This window comes from Urocampus carinirostris, chromosome 1 (genome assembly GCF_059441175.1).
Source record: "Urocampus carinirostris isolate Australia breed hairy pipefish chromosome 1, RoL_Ucar_1.0, whole genome shotgun sequence".
Lineage (NCBI taxonomy): Eukaryota > Metazoa > Chordata > Actinopteri > Syngnathiformes > Syngnathidae > Urocampus > Urocampus carinirostris.
This window is the reverse complement of record NC_142349.1, coordinates 70,762,311-70,790,225: the sequence shown is the minus strand read 5'-3', so window position 1 is coordinate 70,790,225 and position 27,915 is coordinate 70,762,311. Positions and strand designations below refer to the sequence as shown.

The 27,915-nt window shown below is 40.6% G+C and overlaps 1 protein-coding gene across 2 annotated transcripts; it reads right to left on the bottom strand.

Moving 5' to 3' along the window:
- Positions 1-1,848: 1,848 nt before the first annotated feature.
- Positions 1,849-27,423, bottom strand: tmem68 (transmembrane protein 68). 2 transcript variants are annotated; one of them, XM_088320363.1, is made up of 9 exons: positions 27,293-27,423; positions 26,865-27,016; positions 24,336-24,509; positions 23,005-23,104; positions 17,323-17,490; positions 10,048-10,241; positions 8,522-8,582; positions 6,799-6,938; positions 1,849-3,843 (listed from the first exon to the last, which is right to left on the bottom strand). In XM_088320363.1, the coding sequence occupies exons 2-9, from the start codon at positions 26,928-26,930 to the stop codon at positions 3,739-3,741; spliced, it is 1,008 nt and encodes a 335-aa protein (XP_088176489.1). In that variant the 5' UTR covers positions 26,931-27,016; positions 27,293-27,423; the 3' UTR covers positions 1,849-3,738. The 2 variants fall into 2 exon arrangements, with proteins under 2 accessions (XP_088176489.1, XP_088176488.1); XM_088320362.1 differs by having other exon boundaries at positions 26,865-27,353.
- Between the last annotated feature and the right edge of the window lie 492 nt (positions 27,424-27,915).

Here is a 27,915-nt window from a genome sequence, read left to right as displayed (position 1 = left end):
TGAGTACCAATGTTGTAAGTCTTAGGTATGACTCGGCCGAGGCTTGAACCAGCGACCTCCCAGTCTCGGAGCGGGCGCCCTATCATCTAGGCCAGGGGTGTCAAACTCATTTTAACTCGGGGGCCACACGATAGAACAAATATTCTGTCGGGGGCCAGACTAGTAGATTGAAGAGAAAAAAAAGAGAGATAAAGAAATAAGAGAAAGAAGGAGGGAAAAGGAGAGAGGGCGGGAGGAAGAAAGAAAAAGAGAGAGAGGGAGAGAGTGTGAGAAACAAAAGAGATAAAAAGTCATGAGAGAGGGGGAAAAGAAAGGGAGAGGAAGAAAGAAATACAAAGAGAAATAGAAAGACAGAGGGAGAGAAAAGAGAAAAGAAAGCGCAAAAGGTAGAAAGAGAGAAAGAGAAAAAATGAAAGTTAGAGCAAAAGAGAGACAGAGAGAGAGACAGAGAGACAGAGAGACAGAGAGACAGAGAGACAGAGAGACAGAGACAGAGACAGAGACAGAGAGAGAGAGAGAGAGAGAGAGAAAGAAATACAAGTACAGTGTCTTTTCGAGGCACCTGGCTTTGGCAACATCAAGTTGACATATTTCAACCTGCAGCTTGTTTTTCTCTTGCGCTTCTCTGAGTGTTGTCTTGCGGGCCGGATTCAATCCCTTAGTGGGCCTGATCTGGCCCGCGGGCTGCCTGTGATCTAGGCTACCGAGCCGGTGCATATACAGTGGAACCTCGGTTTTCGAACGCCTCTCAGTTCGAACAAATCGGTTCTCGACCCAAAATTTCGAGAAATTCTTGCTTCGCTTTTCGTTCGAAAAATCGGAGTTCGAACGCCGGTACGCTAGGGGCGATGCTGAGCGGCGTACGGGTGTAGATTGCCCCCACCCCTCGTGAAGAACTGTTGTCACGTGAGCGCGCACTTCTTTTTGCTTTCGTTTTTAAAATCGGTGAACGGCGTGTTTTAACCCCTAATTATGCCTCGGTAGAAGGTCGGTGCAAGCAGCAAAGTTGCTACAGGTGAAAAAAGAAGAGTAGTGCGTACAACTATTGCATTTAAGAAAGAAATAATAGCAAAATATGAAGAAGGTGTGCGAGTTTCCGATTTTGCTATACATACAGCATGGCTTCTGCTGAGCACCACCAAGGTAAGAAATCCTATTCATAAATCTTTTCTTTATCCTTTAACCGCTCACCACTTGTTGTGGAGACCCGGGTGCTAAATGACGTGTAAACGACCTGATTTTTTCATTTTTACACGTTCATGTTAGCGTTATCTTTCGTACGGAAGATTACGCTAACGCGAACGTACGATTAGCCTGGGTTAGCTTCATGTTTACGTTCATGGTAACCATTCAGGGTGTTGGAACGGATTAAAACGATTTTACATTACTTTTAATGGGAAAAACAATTTTTCAAACAGGGTTCTGGAACGGATTATGGTAGAGAACCGAGGTTCCACTGTATATATATATATATATATATATATATATATGTGTGTGTATTTCAGTTTTTTTTTTTTTTTACAAATAAAATGTTTTATTCCGGTTTCAAAATCTTGGTTCGGTTTGGAAATTTCGGGTCGTTTGGCAATTTGCATACTCGGCAGCCAATCAGAAGCCTGCATCGATTAACTTTGTGCTCCCGGACTTTCCCGAGCGTTCTAAGGTCGCGCATTTGCATATCATTTTCCAAAGTAGACGCACAGAGAACACAAGAAAAATGGAGAAGTAGTTCGGAATCAAGCCAAAACCTCAGCCCCAAAAGAACGATTCAAAAGAAGCTAACAAAATTTATGACGCTACAAAACGTAAACGAATATTAAAAGCGTCGTGGAAAGAGGAGTTCACGTGGCTTGTAGCAAAAGACCCAACGCAAACGTTTATTTTACAAGAAATTATGTTTATTTTATTATTTCTTTTGCACATTTAAATCTAAAGTCGGTGTTAAACCTCAAAAATCATCTATTTATTTCTGAACTGATTACTTTTTGAGTTATGTTTTGACCAGCTCTAAAATAGACTTGCTAGAAATAAGAGCTTGTAATAGAGACAGCAGAATTCTTCATGAATTTCCTCATATTCTCACTTCTACATGATCATGTTCTAAGCAAACGCACCTTTAAAAATAAAGTGAGAAAAACGGGTGTTAAAAAATAATGAGCTATAAAATATATGCGGTGTAAAAACAGACTGATGATTTTTTTCTAAAAATAGCATTTGACGTGTAAAATGAAAATACCCTCTCCCCGAATATTAGCGCTGTCAAAAGATCCTATTTTCTTCAGCAACAAGTTGAAAATCTTTAAATAGAAAGTAATTTCAAAATAATGTAAAATCACAGAAACAGTTATCAAATCGAATAATGTATTTATAGATTTTCCCCAACAGCTAATGTGAAAAAAAATCAAATAGCCCACGGACAGACTGAGGGGATAATTTCTTTCTCATGCCATGAGGCTCTTTAACCCCACCCACGAAATGTTGATTCCTTCTATGTTGAGCATATCTGAATTTTTTGGAGGTATGAAGTTAAGACACGAAGTGTAGCTCGCCCTCGAGAAAAACAATATTCAACACGAATGCGGAGACACAGCCAATAGAGACGGGTAAAGAATCCAACAAAAGTTTCCTCCCGTAGCACTCCAGTGCGACCTTTTAGGGCAGGGCTGTCAAACTCATTTGAACTCGGGGGCCACACGATAGAACAAACATTCTGTCGGGGGCCGGACTAGTAGATTGAAGAGCAAGAAAAAGAGAAATAAAGAAAAAAAAGAAAGAGGGTAGGAAAAGAAGAGAGAGAGCAGGACACAGAAAGAGAGGGAGGGAGAGAGCGTGAGAAACAAAAGAGATAAAAAGAGAAGTCGTGAGAGAGGGGGAAAGAAAGTGAGAGGAAGAAAGAACTCCAAAGAGAAATAGAAAGACAGAAGGAGAGAAAAGAGAAAAAGCGCAAAGGGTAGGAAGAGTGAAAGAGAAAAGAGAGAAAAGGAAAAAAAATGAAGTTAGAGCAAAAGAAGTTAAAAAGACACAAAGAGAGAAAGAGAGAGAGACAGAGAGAGAAAGCGAGGGAAATACAAGTACAGCGTCTTTGCGAGAAGCACCTGGCTTTGGCAACATCAAGTTGACATATTTCAACCTGCAGCTTGTTTTTCTCTTGCGCTTCTCTGAGTGTTGTCTCGTGGGCTGGATTCAATCCCTTAGCGGGCCTGATCTGGCCCGCGGGCCGCCTGTTTGACACCTGTGTTTTAGGGGGATGAGCAAATGTACGCTTGCTATGTTAAAAATGTCGGCAGCGTACAGCATGAAGCCAAATAAATTAAATAAAATGTGCCAAAAGGAGTAAATTTGGCATGGACGAAGGTGATGTGTTACCAACAATATGGAGCAACCTGTCTTTGGTCCCCACCAATATGCGATCACTTAAATAAAAATCCATCATGGGGGGGCGCAAGAGGATTTCTTCTTCCGAGGGAGGCGTGACAAAAAATAATTGAGAAGCACTGCCCTAGGAGCACATAGAACATGACTTTAAAACATGCTTGCAGCAGCATTTTGAAGTGTGTAAGTTGGCCGAGTAAACTTTAAGGATTCCTTCCCAAATAACGTGCTGAATCCAAACTTCTAGTTTCCTGCCTTGATGACCTCTTTCTGGAGACCAATGCTGTTTTGCAGTCCTGTTTGTCAGTCTGTCTATGTTATGTTATTGTTCGGATCATTTCAAAGACAGTTTGGCCTGCGTTGATGTTATTTCACTTTGTGTTTGGTGTGAAACCTCTCGAGAAGTGCTCTCAGAACATTCCCTGGGATCTGCTGGTGCTTGTCGATTAAGTACTGGACAGACTGCTTCACCTGCAGGGAAAAAGACAGAATTCTGATTCATTAACTAATTGACTCGTTTTGGTTTGAAACATTGTCTAGTACCATATTTACATTAGCTGTGTATAACGTGCATTAGTTTTTTAAAAATAATTCGGTTTGGGTGATCGTTATACACGAGGTTTTATTTATATTTGAGCAATGATTGGTCAGTCAAGATATATATCCGACCCCATTCGCAAAACATTGGATGCAATGGGAATCGAACCTGGGTCTCGGGGGGTGAGAGTGATGAATCCAAACTATTGGACCACCAGGGATAAAGATGACATACAAAAAAGGTATTCAGTTATATCTCATAACCGACTATATCTTGTCATGGTACCAGAGACGAATGTTAAGAATGGCTAAAACATAAATTTGTTCTGAAATATACAAAAAAGCACGAGGGAAACAACTTTTCGGTGTTTCTTATGATGAATCATGAAGGACATTAAATAAATACATTGTCATTGTGTTCATAGTTTACTTTGTCGATAAATCATTTGAATCATCACCGCAACATTTGTCAATTACAATGGATTTCGGAACAAAAATAACAGATTTTTATTTTAAAAATATTTTCAGATTCAGATCTACTTTATTGTCATTCTAGTACACGTGTATACAGAACGAAATGTCGATACATCTGACCCGCACAGTTTCCTTGAATGTACAGATATAAATAAAATGTTGTATTGAGTTGGAGTATTGAGTACTAATAATATACTAAATAAGTATGGCTATGTATAGTATTTTACAGTAGTGCAAAGAGTGCAAGAGGAGCAGCTAACCAGATGTGCAAAATGGACAGTCAGGTAAACAAGTCAGGTAAACAGTAACAATAACACTGTAACAATAACACTGTAAGTACAATAGTGCAGAGAAACAGATGTGCAAGGAGTGGCTAGCTATAAAGAACTGCCAGTAGTGCAAAAAAGTCAAACAAAACCAACAGATGTAGCAGCAGTTTAGTTTAGTTTATATATAATTTAAATGAATTAAATTAATTTTAAAAAGTCAACTAAAATGTTATACCTATTTTCACTAATTCAGGAGTGTGCGTTATACACTAATAAATACTGTATTTCTTTTCCAAAGAAAAGGAGATGAATGAACTAACAGAGTATTTTCATAGAGGGATACAATTGTAGATGCATTGCCGAGAATGTCTATTAGATGTAAAGTTACTGAACAATGAAACAATTATTATGATAGTTGACGACTGCCTAAAACCCTTCATCAAATTTGAAATATTGCACAGTATTTCCCTTGATTTTCGGGATAAAACTGTCCCATAAGCACGCATATTAAGGGAAATTCCACGGAGTATAACATGGTGGTTCGCGCCCCGGCCGAGTCATTCCTAAGACTTAAAAAGTGGTCGGCGGCGGCCTCTGTTGGCTGCGGCTGCATTGGCTCGCTACAACGGGTCAGGTGCAATCGACATTTCGTTCTGTGTACATTGTTACACAGAATGACAATACAAGGAAATTATTATTATTATTATTATTATATACATATGAATGTACTATAGTATAAAACGATCCGATTTCCCTCATTCGGGATATTTGATGCCGCAAAGCATTGTGAACTTTCAGTACAGGGATAAATCATACACACAAACTCCGCTTTACGAGTTAAGAGATCATTTCTTCCTCACGCCATGAGGCTCTTTAACTCCACCCGGGGGAGTAAAAGCCCACATCAAACCCCACGCCCACATTGCATATTTTTATTAGTGTGTATTTTCCGTAGCACTATTTAAATAATCTATATCAAAAACGTTGGGTATTTTTGTTTTCTATAGCTTTTATTTTATTATTTTATTTCTCAACACAAGGATACTGCCGGAAGTTTGAATTTCCCTACGGGGATGAATATCTATCTATCGATCAAACAAAGTCTAATGTGTATTTGCATGATTTCTCCAGGACATTTGGATTTTTATTTTCTACACCCAAAGCAAAAATGCCACAGGGTGCCACTGTTAAATACAATAATATATTGTGCAAAAGCTATGTTCTTAACAATCCAGGTACAAGGACAACTTTGAACCATTAATATAATAAAATTAGTCCAAATTTTGATCATTTTCTCTTTATTTCTCGCTTTGCTTCTTTGTGTCCTACCCTACTCATCAAAGCAGCGCTGCCACGAGCGGCTGCCTTTTCCAGCAACTGCCCTATTGTTTTATTGTCTGCTCCTATCTTCGGTGTTTTTCTTCCTGTTTTGACAACTACACTATGGATTACTTCTATCCTATGGACATGGGTTTTAGCGCACAAAAATGCGTTTATTCAAGGAATCAACTCCTTGCCCTGAAGAATTCTCGTGCCGGCGTGATGAAGGGGCCTATCGTGGAAGAAGAGCCGGAGCTAGCTAAGCGGCTAGCGGCGTTATAAGTCTTCGGTACCATCCGTAATCATGGTAAATGCGAACTCACGACCAAATAAGATCATCGAGTGCTGGTGGAAAACATCGAAGCGCGCGGGGAGCGCAGTTGCTGTGTTTTGCAGAAACGTGGCTCACGTTTAGCATTCCGGATGCTAACGTGTAGCCACCCGGAGCTATCCGGCTTCAACGCCGCTATACAGAGACACGAAAGCCGGGGGGAATCGGAGAGGAGGCGGACTTGCTAACACGAGGTGGTGTATCCCTGGATTTTCACAAAGAAAAGATTTCCATCTTCCGCAGGGATGTCGAACTTTTGGACTAGCGTGATGTCATCCACTCCGCTACAAGCACCCCTAGGGCATCATGTTAATCTGTTAATAAACAACGGGGTAGACTGCTGGAAGTGTGAATTTCCCTACGGGTATGAATAAAGTATCTATCTATCTATCTACTGCACTCTAAGTGCTCACTTGTACTCCTGCCGCCACCCCACATCCCAACATAGTACTTTTCATCTGGTTAGACGTTTCACACAATGTGTTGTGTGCATACTTTTTCTGCTAGCTCTAACGCAGATATATCCGGATCGTAGGGAATCGGATCGCCGATGAAAGTCCGGAACTTCACTGGGAATCCCCCATAAACAGGAGCTATAGGAAGACGAAATTTCTCATACATCCAACGGAAAAATCCTGGAAACAGAGACAGAAATAATCACATCATTAATCTGTGGCAATGATATGAATATCCACCAACATCGATAAATCCGATACAAACATCAGATAGATAGATAAATCAGATAGATAAATATGGATAGATACATAGGATAGATAGATATTGATAGGTAGATATAGATAGATACATATAGATACATACATCAGATGGATAGATCTAGATAGATAGATATAGATATATACATCAGATAGATAGATATAGCTAGATACATCATGTATATATATATAGATATAGATAGATACATCGGATGGATAAATATAGATAGATAGATATAGATGGATACATCGGATAGATAGATACATCAGATAGTTAGATATAGATAGATACAGATAGATGAGATACAGATAGATAGATGTAGATACATCAGATAGATAGATATAGATAGATACAGATAGATAAGATACAGATAGATAGATGTAGATAGATACATCAGATAGATAGATACATCAGATGGATAGATGTAGATAGATACATCAGATAGATAGATGTAGATAGATACATCAGATAGATAGATACAGATAGATGGAAACAGATGGATAGATAGATAGAGATAAATAGATACAACAGATAGATATAGATAGATACAGATAGATAAGATACAGATAGATAGATGTAGATAGATACATCAGATAGATAGATGTAGATAGATACATCAGATAGATAGATGTAGATAGATACATCAGATAGATAGATGTAGATAGATACATCAGATAGATAGATGTAGATAGATACATCAGATAGATAGATACAGATAGATGGAAACAGATGGATAGATAGATACAGATAGATAAGATACAGATAGATAGATACAGATAGATAAGATACAGATAGATAGATATAGATAGATACATCAGATAGATAGATGTAGATAGATACATCAGATAGATAGATGTAGATAGATACATCAGATAGATAGATGTAGATAGATACATCAGATAGATAGATGTAGATAGATACATCAGATAGATAGATGTAGATAGATACATCAGATAGATAGATACATCAGATAGATAGATGTAGATAGATACATCAGATAGATAGATACAGATAGATGGAAACAGATGGATAGATAGATAGAGATAAATAGATACAACAGATAGATAGATATAGATAGATACAGATAGATACATCAGATAGATAGATGTAGATAGATACATAAGATAGATAGATGTAGATAGATACATCAGATAGATAGATGTAGATAGATACATCAGATAGATAATTACATCAGATAGATAGATACAGATAGATGGAAACAGATGGATAGAGATAAATAGATACAACAGATAGATACATCAGATAGATACATCAGATATATACATCAAATAGATAGATAGATATATATAGATAGATAGATAGATAGATAGATAGATAGATAGATAGATAGATAGATAGATAGATAGATACTTTATTCATACCCGTGTTCATGAAACAACATTAGAGTCCAATGAAAGCACTTGGCAAAATATCATCTGGTGAACAGACTTGGAAAAAGTATTTTGGTTCAAAATCGAAAAAACTGAGTTTAACCAGCACTTACGCAGCGTTCCCAAAGATCTGAAGCCTTCCCGGACATTTTGGGTAAACATTGGAATTATGGCCTGAAAGACAAAGTGTGATACACTGTGGTTGGAGGAAGCTTAGTTGAGAATTGATCATTTACAGCTTTTTACGGCAATAGCCAACATGCATGTACTATTTGTGTGTTTTATTATTTCATATTTTATATATATATATATATATATATATATATATATATATAATATAATAATATAATATTTAATAAACTATGTGAGCATAAATGTGTTGTATTGACATCTGTAGCTGCATAAGGCATAACAAGTCATTGATGTATACATAGATAGATAGATTGAGAACAATGGTATTTTTATAGGGGTTTTCCTCATAAAGATGTGATCCAACCTCACTGAGACCTGAGCTCTGTCGGCCCACCGAGTCAAGAAGTTTGAGACCAATGTTCCCTCTAAGCTGCTAGTGTGCGCAATTGCGCACTGCCCAGAGCTTTTCCACGCACAAGAAAATCTAGCCAGCTCACAAAAATCAGGGCTCAAAATTGCTAATTAAGAGGCGAATTAAGTCAAAGTTACAGTGCATGAAGGTAAAAATACACAGGTTCCCCTGACGTTGTGTCCTAAATGCGGTATTTTGAAGTCAAGGTCGAAGTAGAACGAAGTTGAGTAAAGTCAGTAGAGTTTTTCGAGAACCGGCTTTTTCGGCTCGACTCACTAAAAGGAATCGGCTCTTTTGGGTCCTATACGGCTCTTCAGGTTGTTTTTGCTTCTTTCAACCCTACATGACCAAATATTATGTAAAATGATGCAAAAAATGACTTAAAGGAAGGGGGAATAGAACAAAAAAGAAAAAAAATACCAAAATGAAAAAGTAGTGAAAAGCTGAGGAAAAAAAGAAACAAAAGGAAGAGAAAAAAGAAGGAAAAGCCAGAAAATAAAGAAACAAAGGAAAAAAGTAAATAGAGAACAAAAGAAAAAAGTAACAGCTAGGAAAAAAATGAGATTTTTTTAAAGGAATTTAAAAAAAAGAAAAAAAACAGGGAAAAAGAAGAAAAAGTTTGTGTTGCATTCAAATAATTTCCAACTATACCAAGTCAATATTGTTGCCAACATTGTACTTCCACTAAAAAATGTGATTAAATACAGTTGTGTATCGTGCAACCGACTAAATAAGCCCCCAAAAATGTTAGTATTATGCTACAAAAGGTACCAGGAAAAAAAAAGAAATGGAAATTTTGTGAAAATTGTTGTAAAAAAAAAATGACGTTTGTAAGTTGTACAACCTTTAATGCAATAATACATTAGTCAACTCATTCAAAAGTGAAGAATAATTTTGCATTGCCGGAAATGTAACGAGATGTCAAGTTTTGGACATGTTTGATAATGACTTAGTTTCCACACTTGGGATTGCTGTTGCTCACTGTTGTTTCAAGCAATGCTCACCGACTTTGTGTGAACGCTCAGACCCGTGGAAAATTAGAGGGAACATTGTTTGAGACTTCTGCCTTTACAGGATTTTAGAAAAATGACGTACCACTTTAGAGTCAATGGCAACCTGGGCAAAGCCTTTGCGTTTGCCCCAAAGAAGTGGATACATCTCGTCACTGAATAAAGCCTCCCGCACGCCTCCTGGTGAAATCCCCAATAGGTGGCCGTTCTTCAGTGCCTGCACGCACTCCTCCTGGGGACCATGCATCACGCTGAACACCTCCAGTAATAATTTGAACCCTGGACGGAGCAAATATGGGGAAATCATTTCAACGACAAGGAGAAAAATAAGGATGCCATCCATGTTCCTGCTAAATAGAATGTACAGTATCACTTAGTCCAGTTTTCTAGCAGCTCTGTGTTATTTCGCTCTTTTTGTGATTTATTGTTTTAATTGTCTGCTTCTATATTCAATGTTTTCGTCCTGTTTGGCAACTACATTTTGGATTGCTTTCTATCCTATCGTTATGGGTTTTAACACACAAAAATGCGTTTATTCCAGGAATCAACACCCTGCCCAGAAGAAATCTCGCGCCGGCGTGATGAGGGGGCCCTACTGTGGCTGCAGAGCCGAAGCTAAGGTGAAAGCTAAGCGGCTAGCGGCTATATAAGCCTTCGGTATCGTCCGTAATCATGGGAAATGTGAACTCTACCGAATAAGACCGACAAACTGGCTGTGCTGGTGCAAAACATCAAAGCGTACAGGGAGTGCAGTTTGCTATGTTTTACAGAAACTTGGCTCACGTCTAGCATCCCGGACGCTAACGTGGAGCTACCCGGCTTCAGCGCTGTTAGGGCAGACATAGACACAAAAGCCTGCGGGAAGCGGAGAGGAGGTGGACTCGCTATCTACGTGAACACGAGGTGGTGTAACCCTGGGCACAAAGAATTCCATCTGCTGCAGGGACGTCGAGCTTTTGGCCTAGCGTGTGACGTCATCCACTCCGCTGTTGCTAAACTACAACACAGCACTTCGAGGCCATCCTTTTAATCTGTTCATCATCAACACAAGGATACTGCTGTAAGTGTGAATTTCCCTACGGGGATTAATAAACTATGTATCTATCTATATACATTTTTGCCTACTTATCCTGATAGTCCTTTCTTTTTTTTCTCTTTAAAGTCTTACATGTTTACCCTGGAGTGCCATGTCTAATCTTGTTGCATACAATGTTTCACAACGTTGATATCAATCTCATATACATGCAATGAACGTTATACGTAGATTTATAATGTACTTAATTTTAAAGTTTTGTTCGGTTATATATTCTGATTATCAATCCTTACTACTTTGCAACAATTGTTTATTTTTTTTGTTTATTTTTGCGATGAGTCGTCTTATTGTGTTTCAAGTTGTGAAAAATGGGGCAGGCAACTTTATGCCGCGGCAGGCAACTTTTCAGAGTTGCCTGGCCTGGTATCCGGTAACTTTTTGTCACGAGTTTCAGACACTGGTATAAGTAACATATAAACTGAAAATTTTTAAATGAATCAAAAAATAGCACTCAGATGATTTATAGACCTATGTGATTATGAAATGGGCAAATTGCTTGCTTGCTTGCTTGGGGTTGTCCATCGATACGATGATGACCATCTTCTTTTAATTGTGAGTCTGCTGATGTTTGAAGAGTCCGATCCTGGATCCACAGATGCGGTTACAGACAGAGCATGTGAAGGGGGTGCTGGGGGGAGCAGGGGTGGCCTGGCGAGCATGTCTCTTTGCACGCTTTGCTGCACGGTGTTGCATGCGCTGTTCCTCCATGTAATCCACTCCATGTGAGCAGTGGGAGCGCCAGAGGTCTCGGCAGGAAGCAAGTTCCTCCAGTGAGGAGGGGTTTATCCGACATCTCTTCAGGATGTTCTTCATTTGGTCTTTGAACCGCTTCTTCTGCCCACCAGCACTGCGTTGGCCTAGATGTAACTGACCATAGAGGATACGGCGTGGCAGTCTGTGGCTGGGCATTCGAACAACATGCCCCAGCCACCTAAGTTGGCGTTGGGCCATAATGGATTCCATGCTGCAGCTGCCTGCCCTCTCCAACACCTCTGTGTGCGGCACTCTGTCCCTCCATGTGATGCCAAGGATCTTCTGAAGACATCTTACATGGAAGGTCTCGAGGCTCTTCAGATGGCGGCTGTAGATAGTCCATGCCTCGCATCCATACAGTAATGTCGTGATACATACAGCTCTGTAGACCAGCATTTTGGTGTGGAGTCTAAGGTTGTTGTTTTGAAAGACCCTTATCCTTAGTCGACCGAAAGATGCTGATGCTTGCTTGAGGCGGCTCTGGATCTCATCATCCAATGAGCAGGTGTCAGACACTATGCTCCCCAGATATTTGAAGGTGGGCACCATGAGCAGGTGTTGCCCTGCTGCTGTGAGGGTTATTGGGTTTGGTAAGAGGTCAGCACTGGACTGACAGAGTACCTCTGTCTTCTGGGTGTTGATCGTCAGTCCCATTCTGGTGTATGCAGTTACAGCTGCCGAGAGAATGTTTTGCAGAGCCTCCGGTGTATGGGCAACCAGGGCACAGTCATCAGCATACTGTAGCTCAATGATGGTCTCTGAAGTCAGTTTGGTAGTTGCCTGTAGCCTCCTGATGTTAAACAGGTTACCATCAGCCCTGAAGTTGATGGTAACTCCAGCCTGCTCCTCCATCCTTCTACGTAGCAGTGTTGTAACACAGACGAGGAAGATGTTGAAGAGAACTGGAGCCAGCACACAGCCTTGCCTCACTCCAGTTTCGACGCCAAAGGGCTCTGAGCTGTGTCTTCCAACTACCACTCTGGCCGTCATCCCTGAATGGAACTGTGCAAGAATGGTGAGAAACTTGGGTGGACACCCAAATCTCTTCAGGACTTGCCACAGTAGGTCCCTGTTCACTGTGTCAAATGCCTTTGAAAGATCGACAAAGGCGATGAACAAGTCCTTGTGCTGCTCCCGGCATTTCTCTTGGAGCTGACGTGTCACAAAGATCATGTCGACTGTTCCCCTGTCCTTTCGAAAACCACACTGTGACTCTGGGATGACGCGTTCCGATATTTTGGAGATGAGTCTGCGGAGCATGACCTTGGCAAGGACCTTTCCAGCAGTGGCCAGCAAAGAGATACCCCTACTGTTGGAGCAGATGGATTTATCTCCTTTATTCTTAAAGATGGTCACAATGTTCGCATCTTTCCACAGTTGCGGGACACACTCTCGTCTCCACACCTCTGAAATATATTGAAACAGTGTCCGTGTACAGAGGTAGCCTCCTACCTTGAGAAGTTCAGCTGGGATGTTGTCAGGTCCAGGGGATTTATTGTTTTTCAGGGTTTTGACTGCATGCAGGATTTCATTGAAAGTTGGCGGGAGGTCGAGGTCTGGCAATGTAGGATGTTCAGGGAGCTCTGAAAGGACAGTTGGGTCCACTGGGGTGGGCTGGTTGAGCAGGGTGTTGAAATGCTCAGCCCACCGCTCCACTATCATAGCCTGATCCTTGATTAGAGATGTTCCATCAGCAGATCTAACAGGTGCCAGTGAGCAGTGTCTGGGGCCATAGATGGTTTTTACTGCATCATAGAAACTGTGCATATCGCTTCTATCAGCGTGAGACTGGATTTCATTGGCTTTTGAGATCCACCACTCATTTTGCAGTTTTCTGAGAGTTCTCTGGGCCTCGGAACAAAGGGCTTGCCATAGCTTTTTATGGAATTGAGATTGTGGGTTGTTCAGGGTGGCTCTGTGTGCCTTGTGCATTCTGTCCAGGAGGGTTGAGATCTCTCCGGCATTCTGGTCAAACCAGTCCTGGTGTTTTTTAGTTTTAAAACCAACGGTTTGGGCTGCAGTGTCAAAGAGGGTGGTAGATATATAGGTCCACTTCTCATCCATCCCAGCCTCTGACATGACCAGCTGCTCAATGTTTGCCAGCCTCTCAGCTAGAGAGCAACGGAAGTTGTCAAGGGTGTCGCTACTGGAGAGTTTGGCACAGTTGAGTGTCTTCCTCTTTGAACCACCATGACGTGCTAGGGGCCGGACATGCATTCTGACCTTTGTCAGAATCATGCGGTGGTCGGTCCAACAGTCTGCCCCACGCATAGCTCTTGTAATTAGCACGTCCTTCAGGTCAGCCCTCCTCACGATCGCGTAGTCAATCAGATGCCAGTGTTTGGACCTGGGATGCATCCAGGATGCCTTATATTTATTCTTTTGTTGGAAGATGGTGTTTGTGATGGTAAGGTTATGTTCCGCGCACAGACTAAGAAGTCTCATGCCATTGGAATTAACTTTTCCAATGCCATGGGCACCAATCACACCATCCCAGTTTTGCAAGTTCTTTCCGACTCTTGCATTGAAATCACCAAGCAGCATGATTTTGTCATTCCTCGGGATGTGACTGAGGATGTCATCGAGTGCCTGGTAGAAGCGATCCTTCTCTTCATCATTCGATGGCAGTGTTGGTGCATAGGCACTAACTAATGTGACATGTCTGCATTTTGCAAGTGGGATGCCAAGAGTCATTAGTCTTTCACTGACACCCACTGGTGACTCTGTGAGCTTCAGCAGTAGGGTGTTCTTAATTGCAAAACCAACTCCGTGAAGATGGTGTCCGCCCATGGGGTATCCCTTCCAAAAGAATGTATAACCCTCCCCCTCTTCATTGAGTGAGCCTTCCTCAAGGAGTCTGGTCTCGCTGAGCGCTGCCACATCCACATTATATCGCTTCAGCTCGTTGGCAATGAGTGCTGTTCTGCGCTGTGGTCTGTCCAGACTGGTATCCAGGAGTGTCCTTATGTTCCATGCTGCAATTCTAAATGCTATTGTTTTTCGACCGCATAGTGGAATGTCCCGACAGGCGCGGTTTCCTGTCCGGGTACTGTGCTGAGTGGGCAATCTTTAGGCCACCTTTTCTAGGCCTTTCCCCAATTGGGGTGAGCAGTGCGGCCACTAAATAGTGCTGCTCAGACGCACAGGGGTCTGCCGGAAACAGCTGCCACTCAATCCCAGCTGCTAACGACCCTTGCCCTGTGCCGCTGACGTGCAGAGGTCCAGCTAAGAGCTTCCAGCTCATTCAAACCTGCTCCCGTCACTGGTTACTCCATCGCCGCCAGACTTTTGTGGTCGGGGACTCAGGTAAAAGAAGATACCTGCGCAATGATGGTTTTTAAAGTGGCGTAAGGGGTGCGCTTTCCCCAACGCCACTATGTTGATTGTAGAGAAGATGGATCCAGTGGCAAGGGAGACCCTAGACGACCGGCATCTTCCCACAACTGCAGGCGGCTGCCGGAATCCAGGTCTGTGGGAAACCGCCTCAAAGCGTGCCGCCACCAGCTTTTGGGATCACTCTTAGTCTGGACTCTACCCTTCGACCTGTTCGGCTTGGGTAACCCTGCCAGGAGTACGAGACTCCCGCCGACATAGCTCTAGGGGTCATTGAGACGCACAAAGTGCCCCACCACGATAAGGTGGTGATCCGTCGGGGCAAATTACTAAGGCTTTCACAGACGTCCACAAGTATGTGCTAAAGACAACGTAGTGGTATCAGAACTACAACCATTTAATTGCATACCAGTTAGACACTATAGTTGAGTGAACGACAACCAACACAAAGCAGTACTATTAAGAAAGAATAAATTAGGTCTTTGCAATTGTTGGTGATATGAATGAGTGGAGAGGTGTTGTAAAAGGATAGTGGGATGTTTGGACCCGTTCCAAGGGATGGGCAGGGCACCTGTATGATGCCGCAGGGGTAAACCAGTGAAAGCTGTCAGGCCCTGCTGTTGAACAAGAGTGTGTTGTGTCACCCTTACCAGAGTGACATGTCCGCTTTCTTGTGTCCCATTTCATCTGGAGGGACGAAAGCATGACCGACTTAGATGCCGAGGTGCCTAACTTGTTTGGGTGTTTGGGCATTTGGGTTGGCCATAGTTGTGAGGGTTTTTTGCCATGTTTTTTTCCCTTTTTTATTTTCTTTGTTATTGTTTTTATTTGTTTTGCTGTCGGTCACCCCTCTTGAGGGATATGACCGAGGTAGATAGATAAAATAGCAATTGGTAAGTTTCCCCCCAAAAACATGATAAGTCATAAACTCAACTATAAATTGGATAAATTGGGCAAAACACTTGTGTTGCTAAAACTGCATAACAAACTGCTTCAACGATAGTTCCAATATTTTCTCTGCAATCATGATGTCATCGAGTTATCTTTTAAAGGCAAAGCACGTTTGAATAGGGACATCTGACTCTATGGATTTAGTGAACTTAAATTTACTCTTCTAAAATCTAGTATCGGTAAAGTAACACGGCGCTGCCACGAGCGGCTGCCTTTTCCAGCAGCTGCCCTATTCTTTTATTGTCTGCTCCTATCTTCGGTGTTTTTTCATCCCGTTTTGACAACTACACTATGAATTACTTCTATCCTATGGGACATGGGTTTTAGCGCACAAAAATGCATGTATTCAAGGAATTTCAACTCCTTGCCCTGAAGAATTCTCGTGCCGGCGTGATGAAGGGGCCTATCGTGGAAGAAGAGCCGGAGCTAGCGAAGCGGCTAGCGGCGTTATAAGTCTTCGGTACCATCCGTAATCATGGTAAATGCGAACTCATGACCAAATAAGATCATCGAGTGCTGGTGGAAAACATCGAAGCGCACAGGGGGCGCAGTTGCTGTGTTTTGCGGAAACGTGGCTCACGTTTAGCATTCCGGACGCTAACGTGTAGCCACCCGGAACTACCCGGAGCTATCCGGCTTCAACGCCCGCTATACAGAGACACGAAAGCCGGGGGGAATCGGAGAGGAGGCGGACTTGCTAACACGAGGTGGTGTATCCCTGGATTTTCACAAAGAAAAGATTTCCATCTGCCGCAGGGATGTCGAACTTTTGGACTGGCGTGACGTCATCCACTCCGCTACAAGCACCCCTAAGGCATCATGTTAATCTGTTAATAAACAACGGGGTAGACTGCTGGAAGTGTGAATTTCCCTACGGGGATGAATAAAGTATCTATCTATCTATCTATCAATGCGGAAGTCCGACTCATCTCTGAAGAATGAAATGAAGCTGCACACCGAAAAACAACGGCAACCGGATGATAAAGGGTGCCGTATCAGATCAGGAGGCTTATCCTGCTACTGCTAACCATGGAAACCTGTTATATGTGGGGAAGCAAACCCCTAGGACCCCCCCCCCCCCCCCTAAAAACGGCCTAGAGAGTGATGGGCGCCACCAGGCTGTAATTGCCCAAGACACACCAAAGGAAGTGGTGCCCCTACAACCTCAAAAGCCGTGGATTATCACACTGGTGGAAAAACAATGCTGTATATAACAGAAAGGGCACATACCGGGAATTTTAAATAGGAAATGGTCAGCTACTGAATGGCAGGTTCGACCCTTCTGGATAATGACATTGGCTAAGAAGTAGTAGTAATCTATGGGAATGGCTCCGTGATAGTACACTATCAGTGCTGGCCCTTTGTCCGGTATCTTGTCCATCCCGTGGATCTCGTAGCCTGGCGTGGAGAAAATGACATAAGGCAAAAGTTAATAAAGAATTTGGAGGCCTGCCTCATTGAGATAAAAGAGTGGATGTCACTCAATTTCTAGCGTCTTAACTCTGAAAGACCAAAATGTTAGTCATTGGTCCATCTAAATGCCGTGACTTATTCTCAAAAACTGCTGTGAACATTGACAAATGTCACATCACACAGAGTGACTCACTTAAAAATTTAGGTGTCATATTTGACCCTGATCTATCCTTTGAAACGCATGTAAAGAAAATTACTAGAACCGCTTTCTTCCATCTTCGTAGCATTGCTAAAATCTGTTCAATACTGGAAATTATAATTCATGCGTTTGTTACCTCCCGTCTCGATTACTGTAATGCACTACTCTCTGGTCTCCCGAAGTCTAGAATCAAGTCTCTTCAGCTGGTACAAAATGCCGCAGCGAGACTTTTAACTAGGACAAAAAAGTCCGATCACATAACACCGATTATGGCTAACCTGCATTGGCTCCCAGTTAGCCTTAGATGTGATTTCAAGGTTCTCTTAGTATTATACAAAATCATACATGGACTTGCTCCCTCTTATCTTTCAGATCTGATTTGCCCCTACGTCCCGGTCCGAAGCCTACGATCTGAGAGTGCCGGTCTTCTGGTGATCCCAAGAGCAAAGAAGTGTTCTGCTGGTTCGAGAGCGTTCTCCATCCGGGCACCGGTGCTGTGGAATGCTCTTCCCCCTGAGATCCGATCTGCAACCTCAGTGGAAATGTTTAAATCTTAACTTAAAACTCACTTCTACTCCGTAGCATATGAATAACCTACTCTTCTCGTCGGCTGAAAAATAGTCTGTGTAATATAGTTTAATAATCTGTGAAGCCCTTTGAGACTCTTCGTGATTTAGGGCTATACAAATAAAAATGACTTGACTTGACTATTAACAGATTGTTTTGACCACACACAGTGTCCCTAGATTTCTACCAATGGACACTTATTTTGTGATATTCAAAATACATTTAGGACCTGAATGATCTTTGGTCATTTTCACCATGGAAAAAAAAAATCTGACTTCAATTCAATAATTAAAACTAACAGTCACGAATAGAAGACACATACAGTGGAACCTCGGTTTTCGAACGCCTCTCAGTTCGAACAAATCGGAGTCCGACCAAAAATTTCGAGAAATTCTTGCTTCGCTGTTCGGTCAAAAAATCGGAGTTCGAACGCCGGTAATGCGTGAGTGCGTACGATTGGGTGCGATGCTGAGAGGCGTACGGGTGTTTTAGCCCCTTATTACGCCTCCGAAGAAAGTCAGTGCAAGCGGCAAAGTTGCTACAGGTGAAAAAAGAAAAGTAGTGTGTACAACTATTGCATTTAAGAAAGAAATAATAGCAAAATATGAAGGAGGTGTGCGAGTGTCTGATCCTCTCCCCACCGTCCACCTGCGCCTTCTGCTGACCACCACAAAGGTAAGTAATCCTATGCATAATTATTTTCTTTATCTTTTTTTTTTATTTTTACACGTTCATGTTAGCGTAATATTTCGTACGGAAGATTACGATAACGCGAACGTACGATTAGCCTGGGTTAGCTTTATGTTTACGTTAAACATTTAAGGTGAACATTCAGGGTGTTGGAACGGATTAAAACGATTTACATTATTTTTAATGGGGAAAAATGATTTCGGTGATCGAACAAATTGGTATTCCAACAAGGTTCTGGAACGGATTATGGTCGAGAACCGAGGTTCCACTGTATACAGAATATAAGGACATTGTTTGATCGGGAAACGAAAGAATGTGAAATGAACAGTTTGAGATAAAGTCTCAGTCCCATTACTTCCCCTTTTACATACCCTTCTTCATCTTGTTTATCTTTCTCCTTCCCATTTCACTTTTTTGGAAAAGGCAAGGGGACAATTCCTCTAAGAATTTGAAAAGTACTTCCTACTTATCACTTCGAGCTGTGTTTGTTGTGAAATAACATGTATGAATATCATTCATTCATTTTATTTTTGTTTTCCATCTTTTAATTCACATTTCAAAACAGTAACATTGGAATTGGTTACAACAGGGGTCGGGAACCTTTTTTGACCCAAAGAACCATAAAAGCAAACATATTAAAATATTTTTTGGGGGGAAAGAGCAACACCATATATTTCAACACAACAACCAAACCCCCTCTCCAGACTAAAGGTAATTCTTCAGTACATTGTATTTCAATGTGTGTCATTAGATGATTTGATCTTATCTATGAAAAATAGTAATGCCAGAGCCTGTGTCCCTTATCAACAAAAATATACCACTTCAAATTTGTCTCCCTCCCACAGTTACTTAGGAGTGTTCAGGCTCTTTTTACTGTCATTTTCATCTTATTCAATGGTTTCAAATCAAGGTGCAAGCAAAGTTCTTTTGTAAAAATGTCACCAAAAAATTGAAAACAAAAAGGATGTCGTTGTATTTGCCTTCTGCGCAGACTGCACTGTGCAAGAGAGAGAAGGGAGTGCCTTGCGATGTGTGCAGAGATCAACCCGCCTCTACCGCTCACCCAATCAAATTGCTCTGAGTGGTTTGCTGGCGTTTGGATTTATTTACAGCTTGATCAGTGGTTTTTCATCAGAAAGTATCTCAACATTGAACATGCATAATTTAATGAATTTCCATTTAAAGGTTGTTTTCTTTTGCAACCTACTGCTAAAAGGAGTAAGTCGGTGTGACACCTTTACTCTAAACTGTAATTAAAAAAGTCCCCTATATATACTGGACTGAACCAATACTTATTCATTGTTGCCTTTGGTTGCTTTTACCAAAACCAGGATCTAATCCCCGAGGTCACCCTAATAAGGATAAGCGGTGCAGATAATGAGATGAGATGAGATTTTTTATTTTTTTTTTGAAGGTGCGTCGCTACTTCGCAGATTTTCACTTTTAGCGGATGATTTTGGTCCCCATTAACCGTGTCTAAAAAATAATAATTAAAAAAAATAAATAAATAAATAAATCTTTTTTTTCTTCTTTTTTTTCTTTTTGAAGGGTCGTCGCTACTTCACAGATTTTCACTTTTTGCAGGTGGTTTTGCTCCCCATTAACCGGGTGTAAAAAATAATAATTTTGGAAAAAAATTAAAAAAAAAATTATTTATTTTTTAAGGTGCATCGCTACTTTGCAGATTTTCACTTTTAGCGGGTGATTTTAGTCCCCATTAACCATGTCTAAAAAATAATAATTTAAAAAAAACAAAAAAACAAAAAAAAAAAATTCTTCTTTTTTTTCTTTTTGAAGGGTCGTCGCTACTTCGCAGATTTTCACTTATCGCGGGTGGTTTTGGTCCCCATTAACCGCGATAACCGAGGTCTTACTGTATATGACTCGCAAGCCATAGATTCCCGACCCCTGGGTTACAACAATAAACTGTAATGTGTAACTAGCAAAAATAAGCATGCTCCAGAAGTTTAAGGTGCTTCACTATCGTTTATTCTAGCTCGTCTTTGCTGAAAAAGCCCACATTAAACCCCACCCCCACATTTGCATATTACCCTATTTTTATTACAGTGTGTATTTTATGGAGCACTATTTAAATAATAATAATAATAATAATAATTTCCTTGTATTGTCATTCTGTGTAACAATGTACACAGAACGAAATGTCGATTGCACCTGACCCGTTGTAGCGAGCCGATGCAGCCGCAGCCAACAGAGGGCGCCGCCGACCACTTTTTAAGTCTTAGGAATGACTCGGCCGGGGCGCGAACCACCGACCTCCCAGTCTCAAAGCGGGCGCCTTACCATCTAGGCTACTGAGCTGGTATACTCTATATCAACACGTTATATTGGGTATTTTTGTATTCTATATATTTTATTTTATTATTATTTCATTTTTTAATACAAGGATACTGCTGGAAGTGTGAATTTCCCTTCGGGGATGAATAAAGTATCTATCTATCTATCTATGTATATCTGTATCTATCTATCTATCTATCTATCTATCTATCTATCTAACAACCTCTTGTGTGCCTCTGAGCTTTTCCTTGTCAAGCAGCGCCCTCATGAGGAATTTACTATCAATAACACAACACACACATTCTATTATTTTTATCCTCCCACAATGGCCTTATTCTGGTTAGTAACGTTGAGGGGGTGTGCCTATGCAGAAGCTAGGGTGCTCCTGACCTGACTTGGTGAAAACAGGTTTTTGTCCCTTACTCCTCTACTGTACTTTATTCTTTGTGGAGGATTCATATTTTTTCACCCTCTTCATAAAAATCTTAGGTAGAATAAAAAGTAAATTTGATGCAAAGGGGGATTAATAGGTACCGTATTTTCCACACTATAAGGCGCACCGGGTTATAGGGCGCACCCCGAAAAAATAGTTTTTGGTCCTATATTTGACATACATAAGACGCACCGGATTATAAGGCGCTACAATGGGAACGTGGACAAAACAGTCAGATGATTCAGTCAAACTGATTACCCCCTTAACATTCCCAAAGCTTGCAAAGACGCAAATACGTGTCGAGAACACGTGCGGATGCGGTGTCCGTACGATGTCACTCAAATGCATCGTTCCAAATATCATTCGGAAGGTTAAAGTCTTGGGATTCAAGAAATGTCAACCATTCTTTAGTTTCTATTTTCTTTTTCGCTCGCAACTTTACTATGCATATGACAATAAACACTTGGAATTGAGTTTAATTTAAAAAAAGACACTCCATTCCATCCAATATCTGCACCGCTTATCACAGAAACATCGAGTTCAGTCTGAAACAAGATACAGGGAAAATATATAGCCGGAGTAGCTCACTGAGGTCGTTGTGTTCAATAATAATGTGCAACCATGGTCCTCTTTTGAGACTCTTCGTGATTTAGGGCTATACAAATAAAAATGACTTGACTTGACTTGACTTATATCCGTGAGTGTAGTAAATCCAGGAGAGTAAAATATTTACAAATACAATACAGAATAGTAAAAATTGTTTTATCTATGCCGTAGTGCACCCAACGTGTGATTCGCATTCATCTTTTTCGGCCAATTGCAGCCTTTGTTTTGCCGTTTAAACCAATGCCATCCTGTAAATGATAAAAAGTATCCGCCCCTTTACCTCCGAATAACTTTAGCCAATAGTGATCGATTCAACTGATGATTGACAGATCTTTTTCGGCCAATTGCAGCCTTTGTTTTGCCGTTTAAACCAATGCCAGCCTGTAAATGATAAAAAGTATACGCCCCCTTTACCTCCGAATAACTTTAGCCAAAAGTGATCGATTGAAATGATGATTGACACATTGGTTAGCCAATGAAACGCCGGTAAATGAATCCCAGCATACATTGGGACTACTTGGCAATCGGGGGGAAATCTAGTCGGCGGCTGCAAGTTAGTTGCAAGACTGCGAATTAATATTGATCCATAAATAAGGCGCACTGTATTATAAGGCGCATGGTCAGCTTTTGAAAAAAATAAAGGCTTTTAGGTACGCCTTATAGTGCGGAAAATACGGTACTTTGCAAAGTCTAATTAATTTAATCTTACCGTGCCATATAGCGCCATGTCCATCCCATAATGTGGCCAGTGTGTTTCTGGCTCCATCCCAAAGGTTGTTGCTGTATGCCTCTCGCAACTGGTTCTTCCTCTGTTACAGGATGAAGGTTTTTGTTTCATTTTTGGTTTAGTTAAACAGATGACCAATACATGCGAGAGTTCTGACCAATGTTCCCTCTAATTTTCCTTACGGGTCTGAGCGTTCACACAAAGTTGGTGAGCAACGCTTGAAACAACAGTGAGCACCAGCAATCCCAAGTGTGGCAACTAAGTCATTAACAAACATGTCCAAAACTTGACATCTAGTTACATTTTGCGGAGTTTCCGGCAATGCAAAATGATTTTCCTCTTTTGAATGAATTGACTCGTGTACTATTGCAAAGGTTGTACGGCCTACAAACCTCGTTCGTTCTTACAACTCTTCTTCTTTATTTCCTGATATATTTTGTCGCATAATATTAACATTTTTGGGGGCTTATTTAGTCGGTTGTAAGATACAGAACTGTACTTAATCACATTTTTTAGTGGAAGTACAATGTTGGCAACAAGATTCACTTCATATAATTGGAAATTATTTGAATGCAACACAAACTTTTTCTCCTTTTTTCTGTGTTTTTTTTCTACTTTTTTTTAAATTCCTTTAAAAAAATCTCATTGTATTTATTTTTTTTAGAGCTGTTACTTTTTTCTTTTTGTTCTCTATTTACTTTTTCTTACATTTCTTTCTTTTCTTTTTTTCCTGGCTTTTTTTCTAAATGTTTCCTTCTTTTTTTCTCTTCCTTTTGTTTCTTTTTTTCTCAGCTATTCACTACTTTTGTTATTTTGGTATTTTTTTTCTTTTTTGTTCTATTCTCCCCTTTCTTTAGGTCATTTTGTGCATCATTTTACATAATATTTGGTCATGTTGGGATTAAAGAAGCAAAGACAAGCTAAAGAGCCGTTTAGGACCCGAAAGAGCCGGTTCCTTTTAGTGAGCCGAGCCGAAAAAGCCGGTTCTTGACAAACTCTACTAACTTTACTCAACTTAGTTCTACTTCGACCCGACTTCAAAATACGGCATTTAGGACACAACGTCAGGGGAACCCGTGTATTTTTACCTTCATGCACTGTAACTTTGACTTAAGTCGCTTCTTAATTAGTAATTTTGAGCCCTGATTTTTGTGCGCTGGCTAGATTTTCTTGTGCGCTGAGAATGTGCGAGCAGTGCGCACGCGCGCAGCTTAGAGGGAACACTGGTTCTGAAAATATATTTTTTCACAAAACTCCAATTATCAGAGTCAGAAACATGTTCAGATATATTTTCAAAGAACATTTTTGTGTACCTTATAGACATGGAGAAATAGTATGGAGAGGTAAAGCAGTATGACGATGAGGAAGGGCAGGATAAAGACAATTGCCAAAGGGGTGAAGACCCATAAGACATATTCTAAAAAGCTCAGGTAATCCTCAACTTGACCAAGCCCAAGCCATTCTTCCAAGGCGTGAAAGACACAAGCCTGTCAACAAAGATGGTCAAAGAGTAAGTACAATTCCTACATGCAAAAATAACGATAAAATACGTGCAATGCGACTATATATTGATAGTGTCCGCTACCAAGGTAGGGTAGGGTTACTTTAACTGGATTACTTTCAATTACTTTTAGATTACTCCAATACCAAATATGCTAATAAAAGACAAAATAAACTAAATGTGAATAAAATCACAAAATTTTGTGCAGGCTTGGGGAGTAACGGAATACATGGAACGGCAAAAATGATGTTTGGATTGATTTTCCTTCTGTTTCTGTCAAGTCAAATTTATTTATATAGCCCTTAATCACAAAAATGTCTCAAAGGACTGCACAGGATTACAATTACAAAATTACACACTCTGGGAAGCCTTTTCTGAAGTCCTCCAGCCTTTTTCCTCTCATCCCATGCCTCTCCGCAAGATGGTGTGACGGCCCCTCCCATGGGCATGCCAATGAAGCCCCCTGGGCCCCACCATCTCTGAGAAGAGCGTCCCGGTGTCTGTGTTTCCTCAAAACAATTTATGTTAGTTTCCCCGGTAATCAAAGAGATCAAAGCCAGGAGAGAAAGCTTACCACGTGTCGGGAGTCATCATTTTATTCATATTTAATTTATTTTGTCTTTTATTAGCATTTTTGGTATTGGAGTAATCCAAAAGTAATTGAAAGTAATCCAGTTAAAGTAACCCTACCCAACCCTGGTGACTAGATATTGATAGTGTCTGTTACAGAGTAAAACCATTCGTAGAGCAGATTAAATCTGCAAAATCTTGCACTGAACGAAGACAGATGCCAAAACAATTGTTTTTTTTTTGGGGTAAATAAAATCGATTAGTTTTGAAGGATTTTATACATTTGACTATAAAAGATTTCATACGATTGAATACAAGTTACATTTATTGAGTGCAATGAAGATTTTCACCGAGTAGGCTTAAGTTCAATAAGCAGTGAAAGTTCAGGGCACCCTGGCCTGGTAGGAAATGTGGTTTACAGGAGTACCGGGAGCTGATGTGGGGATGATAAGATAATCAGCGCATCCAGACGCGGAGGGGCCCTGATGACGGAGGACGGCAGGCATCGTTTTGATAAACGCTCTCCATTGTTTTGAGGAACCACAGACACCGGGACGCTCTTCTCCGAGATGGTGGAGCCCAGAGGGCATCATTGGCACGCCCATGGGAGGGGCCGGCACACCATCTTGGGGAGAGGCGTGGGCCGAGAGGAAAAGGCTGGAAGACTTCAGAAAAGGCTTCCCAGAGACTCCAACGACACTAATTCGACTAATTCGGCCATTTTCGATGGAGTACCAGTGTTCATTTTACCTGTGAAAAGTGATGGGTCCCATGGACTCGCGTGCTCAAAAATCTATGGGTCCCAACAGAGATCTATGGGTCCCCAAAATTTAGTGTTATCGAGGTTGAAATTGTAAATCGGCGACAAATATATACTATAAATCTATATATTCATTCAGTTTTATTCATCAACTTATTAATTCATTTTCTGCATCAAATTATTGTTGGTAATAAACCAATTAAAGGGATAACCACAAACCTGTCTTTTTTGTTTACTTCCTTTTTTTCTTAACTTCTTTATACAACATAATTCGTAATATCAACCATCAAAGCAAGTGAGCCGTTTGAGAGCCGGCTCTTTTTAATGAGTGGAGCCAAAAAAGCCGGTTCTCTAAAAAAAGACGGACTCCCTTTCACTCCACAACGAGATCTCGTTGGCCGAGATCGGCGTGCAGACGAACCGAACTCGAACCGCGAGACCAAAACAACAATGGCGGATCTGCCTGAAGAAAAGTTTGGAGTACAGTAAATTTTTGTTAAAAAAGAGTAATAGGGTAATAATGACAATTTTGTGGCAAAAAAGTTGCGTCCCAGGGACGCACGTTGATTTGAGACTATGCGTCCCCAGCAAAAATGATGTGTCTCGGATGCCGGGACGCGGGCAAACGAGAACACTGGAGTACACTTAGTTAAATTGTTAAAGACATTAACTCTGCCCCCGTGTGGAAATGGTCTCTTGTTCATCTTTTCCATCAAGAAATGTAGGTTGTGTTTGGTTAATGGAGTCAGATAACTAATTCGAACAATTTGGTAAACGGTACATTATAATATTTAATTCCCAACAATTTACACCAATTAGCTTGTTTTTTCTTATAAATAATCAGTCTTGCTGTGAGTAAATAGGTGCCACTTGAGTTGAAGGGTTTGTTATCGCTTAATAAAGAGGTTTGCAGTTATTAGTAAGGGGAGCAATAGTCTAGTATGATATACAGTTGGAAATGATAAAGATTTTAAATTGAAAATGTCAAATATTGAAATTTAAATATCTTACTAGGAAGGCGAATGTGTCCTCTGCTTCAATCAGGCATGACTGGTTACCAGTTCCAGCATCTGACATCCTGCCTGCCTCGGTCAATGGAGACGTGGCTGAAGAATCCTCAGATGAAATTTCTTCGATGACATGGGCTCCTAAATCCGAATAAACTACAAAAAAAAGGAGATTCTGAAAATATTCAGTAAAGTTTTAGAAGAGCGAGACGATGAAATAGAGGACGTGTCATTGCTGTGACGTCACAGTTACGGAATAGCATTGTCTCGGAATTTGAATGATTCAAAAGGAGTTTAACTTCGCAAAAATGTTAAGGTGAGAGGAGGGAAAAATACTTAAATAATAACCCGAAAAAGAACGGTCGAGTCACTGTTCTGAAATATAATTTAAGTAACGAACACATAGAATGAGTGAAATAATGTAAAAATCACCATAATTTTAGACACGATGGTGTGACATTCATTAAAATCCCTTTTTGGGATTCAGATTCAACAAACAAACACCGTTTAAGTAGTTCCGGGTCCTGGACGCTTTGGGTGCAACACGCTAACGAGTTCGGCAGTGAACAACTGTGACAGTAAAGGCCAACACAGAAATGAACACAATTTCAATTACATTTAGAAATTATTAATATGCAATATCCAATGATCAGCATCATGACTTTTGTCTTTTGTTATCATGTTCCTTACCATTAGTTTGTTTATTTCCTATTTCTTAAACATGTCTGCCACGTTTTCTCTCGATATGTTCAGTAAGGTCAAAATAAGCAAAGAAACCTCATAAAATAAGTAAAATGATTTAGTCGAGTATTTTGTACAAAATATTATATTCATTTCAATAAAAATATTCGATCTATTCTCTTAATTTTTCAAAAAATAGAGTTACTTGTTTCTTTAAAAAAGAAAAAGAAAAAAAGAACACTATTTATGTAAGCATTATTTTTTTTATTATCCTTCTTGGAAAACGAAATTATTACATTTCTTTAAGCGTTTTCAGGGGTAAAGTCATGCACATTTTATTTTCCACTGCTTCTTTCTTAATTTTATTCATTTAT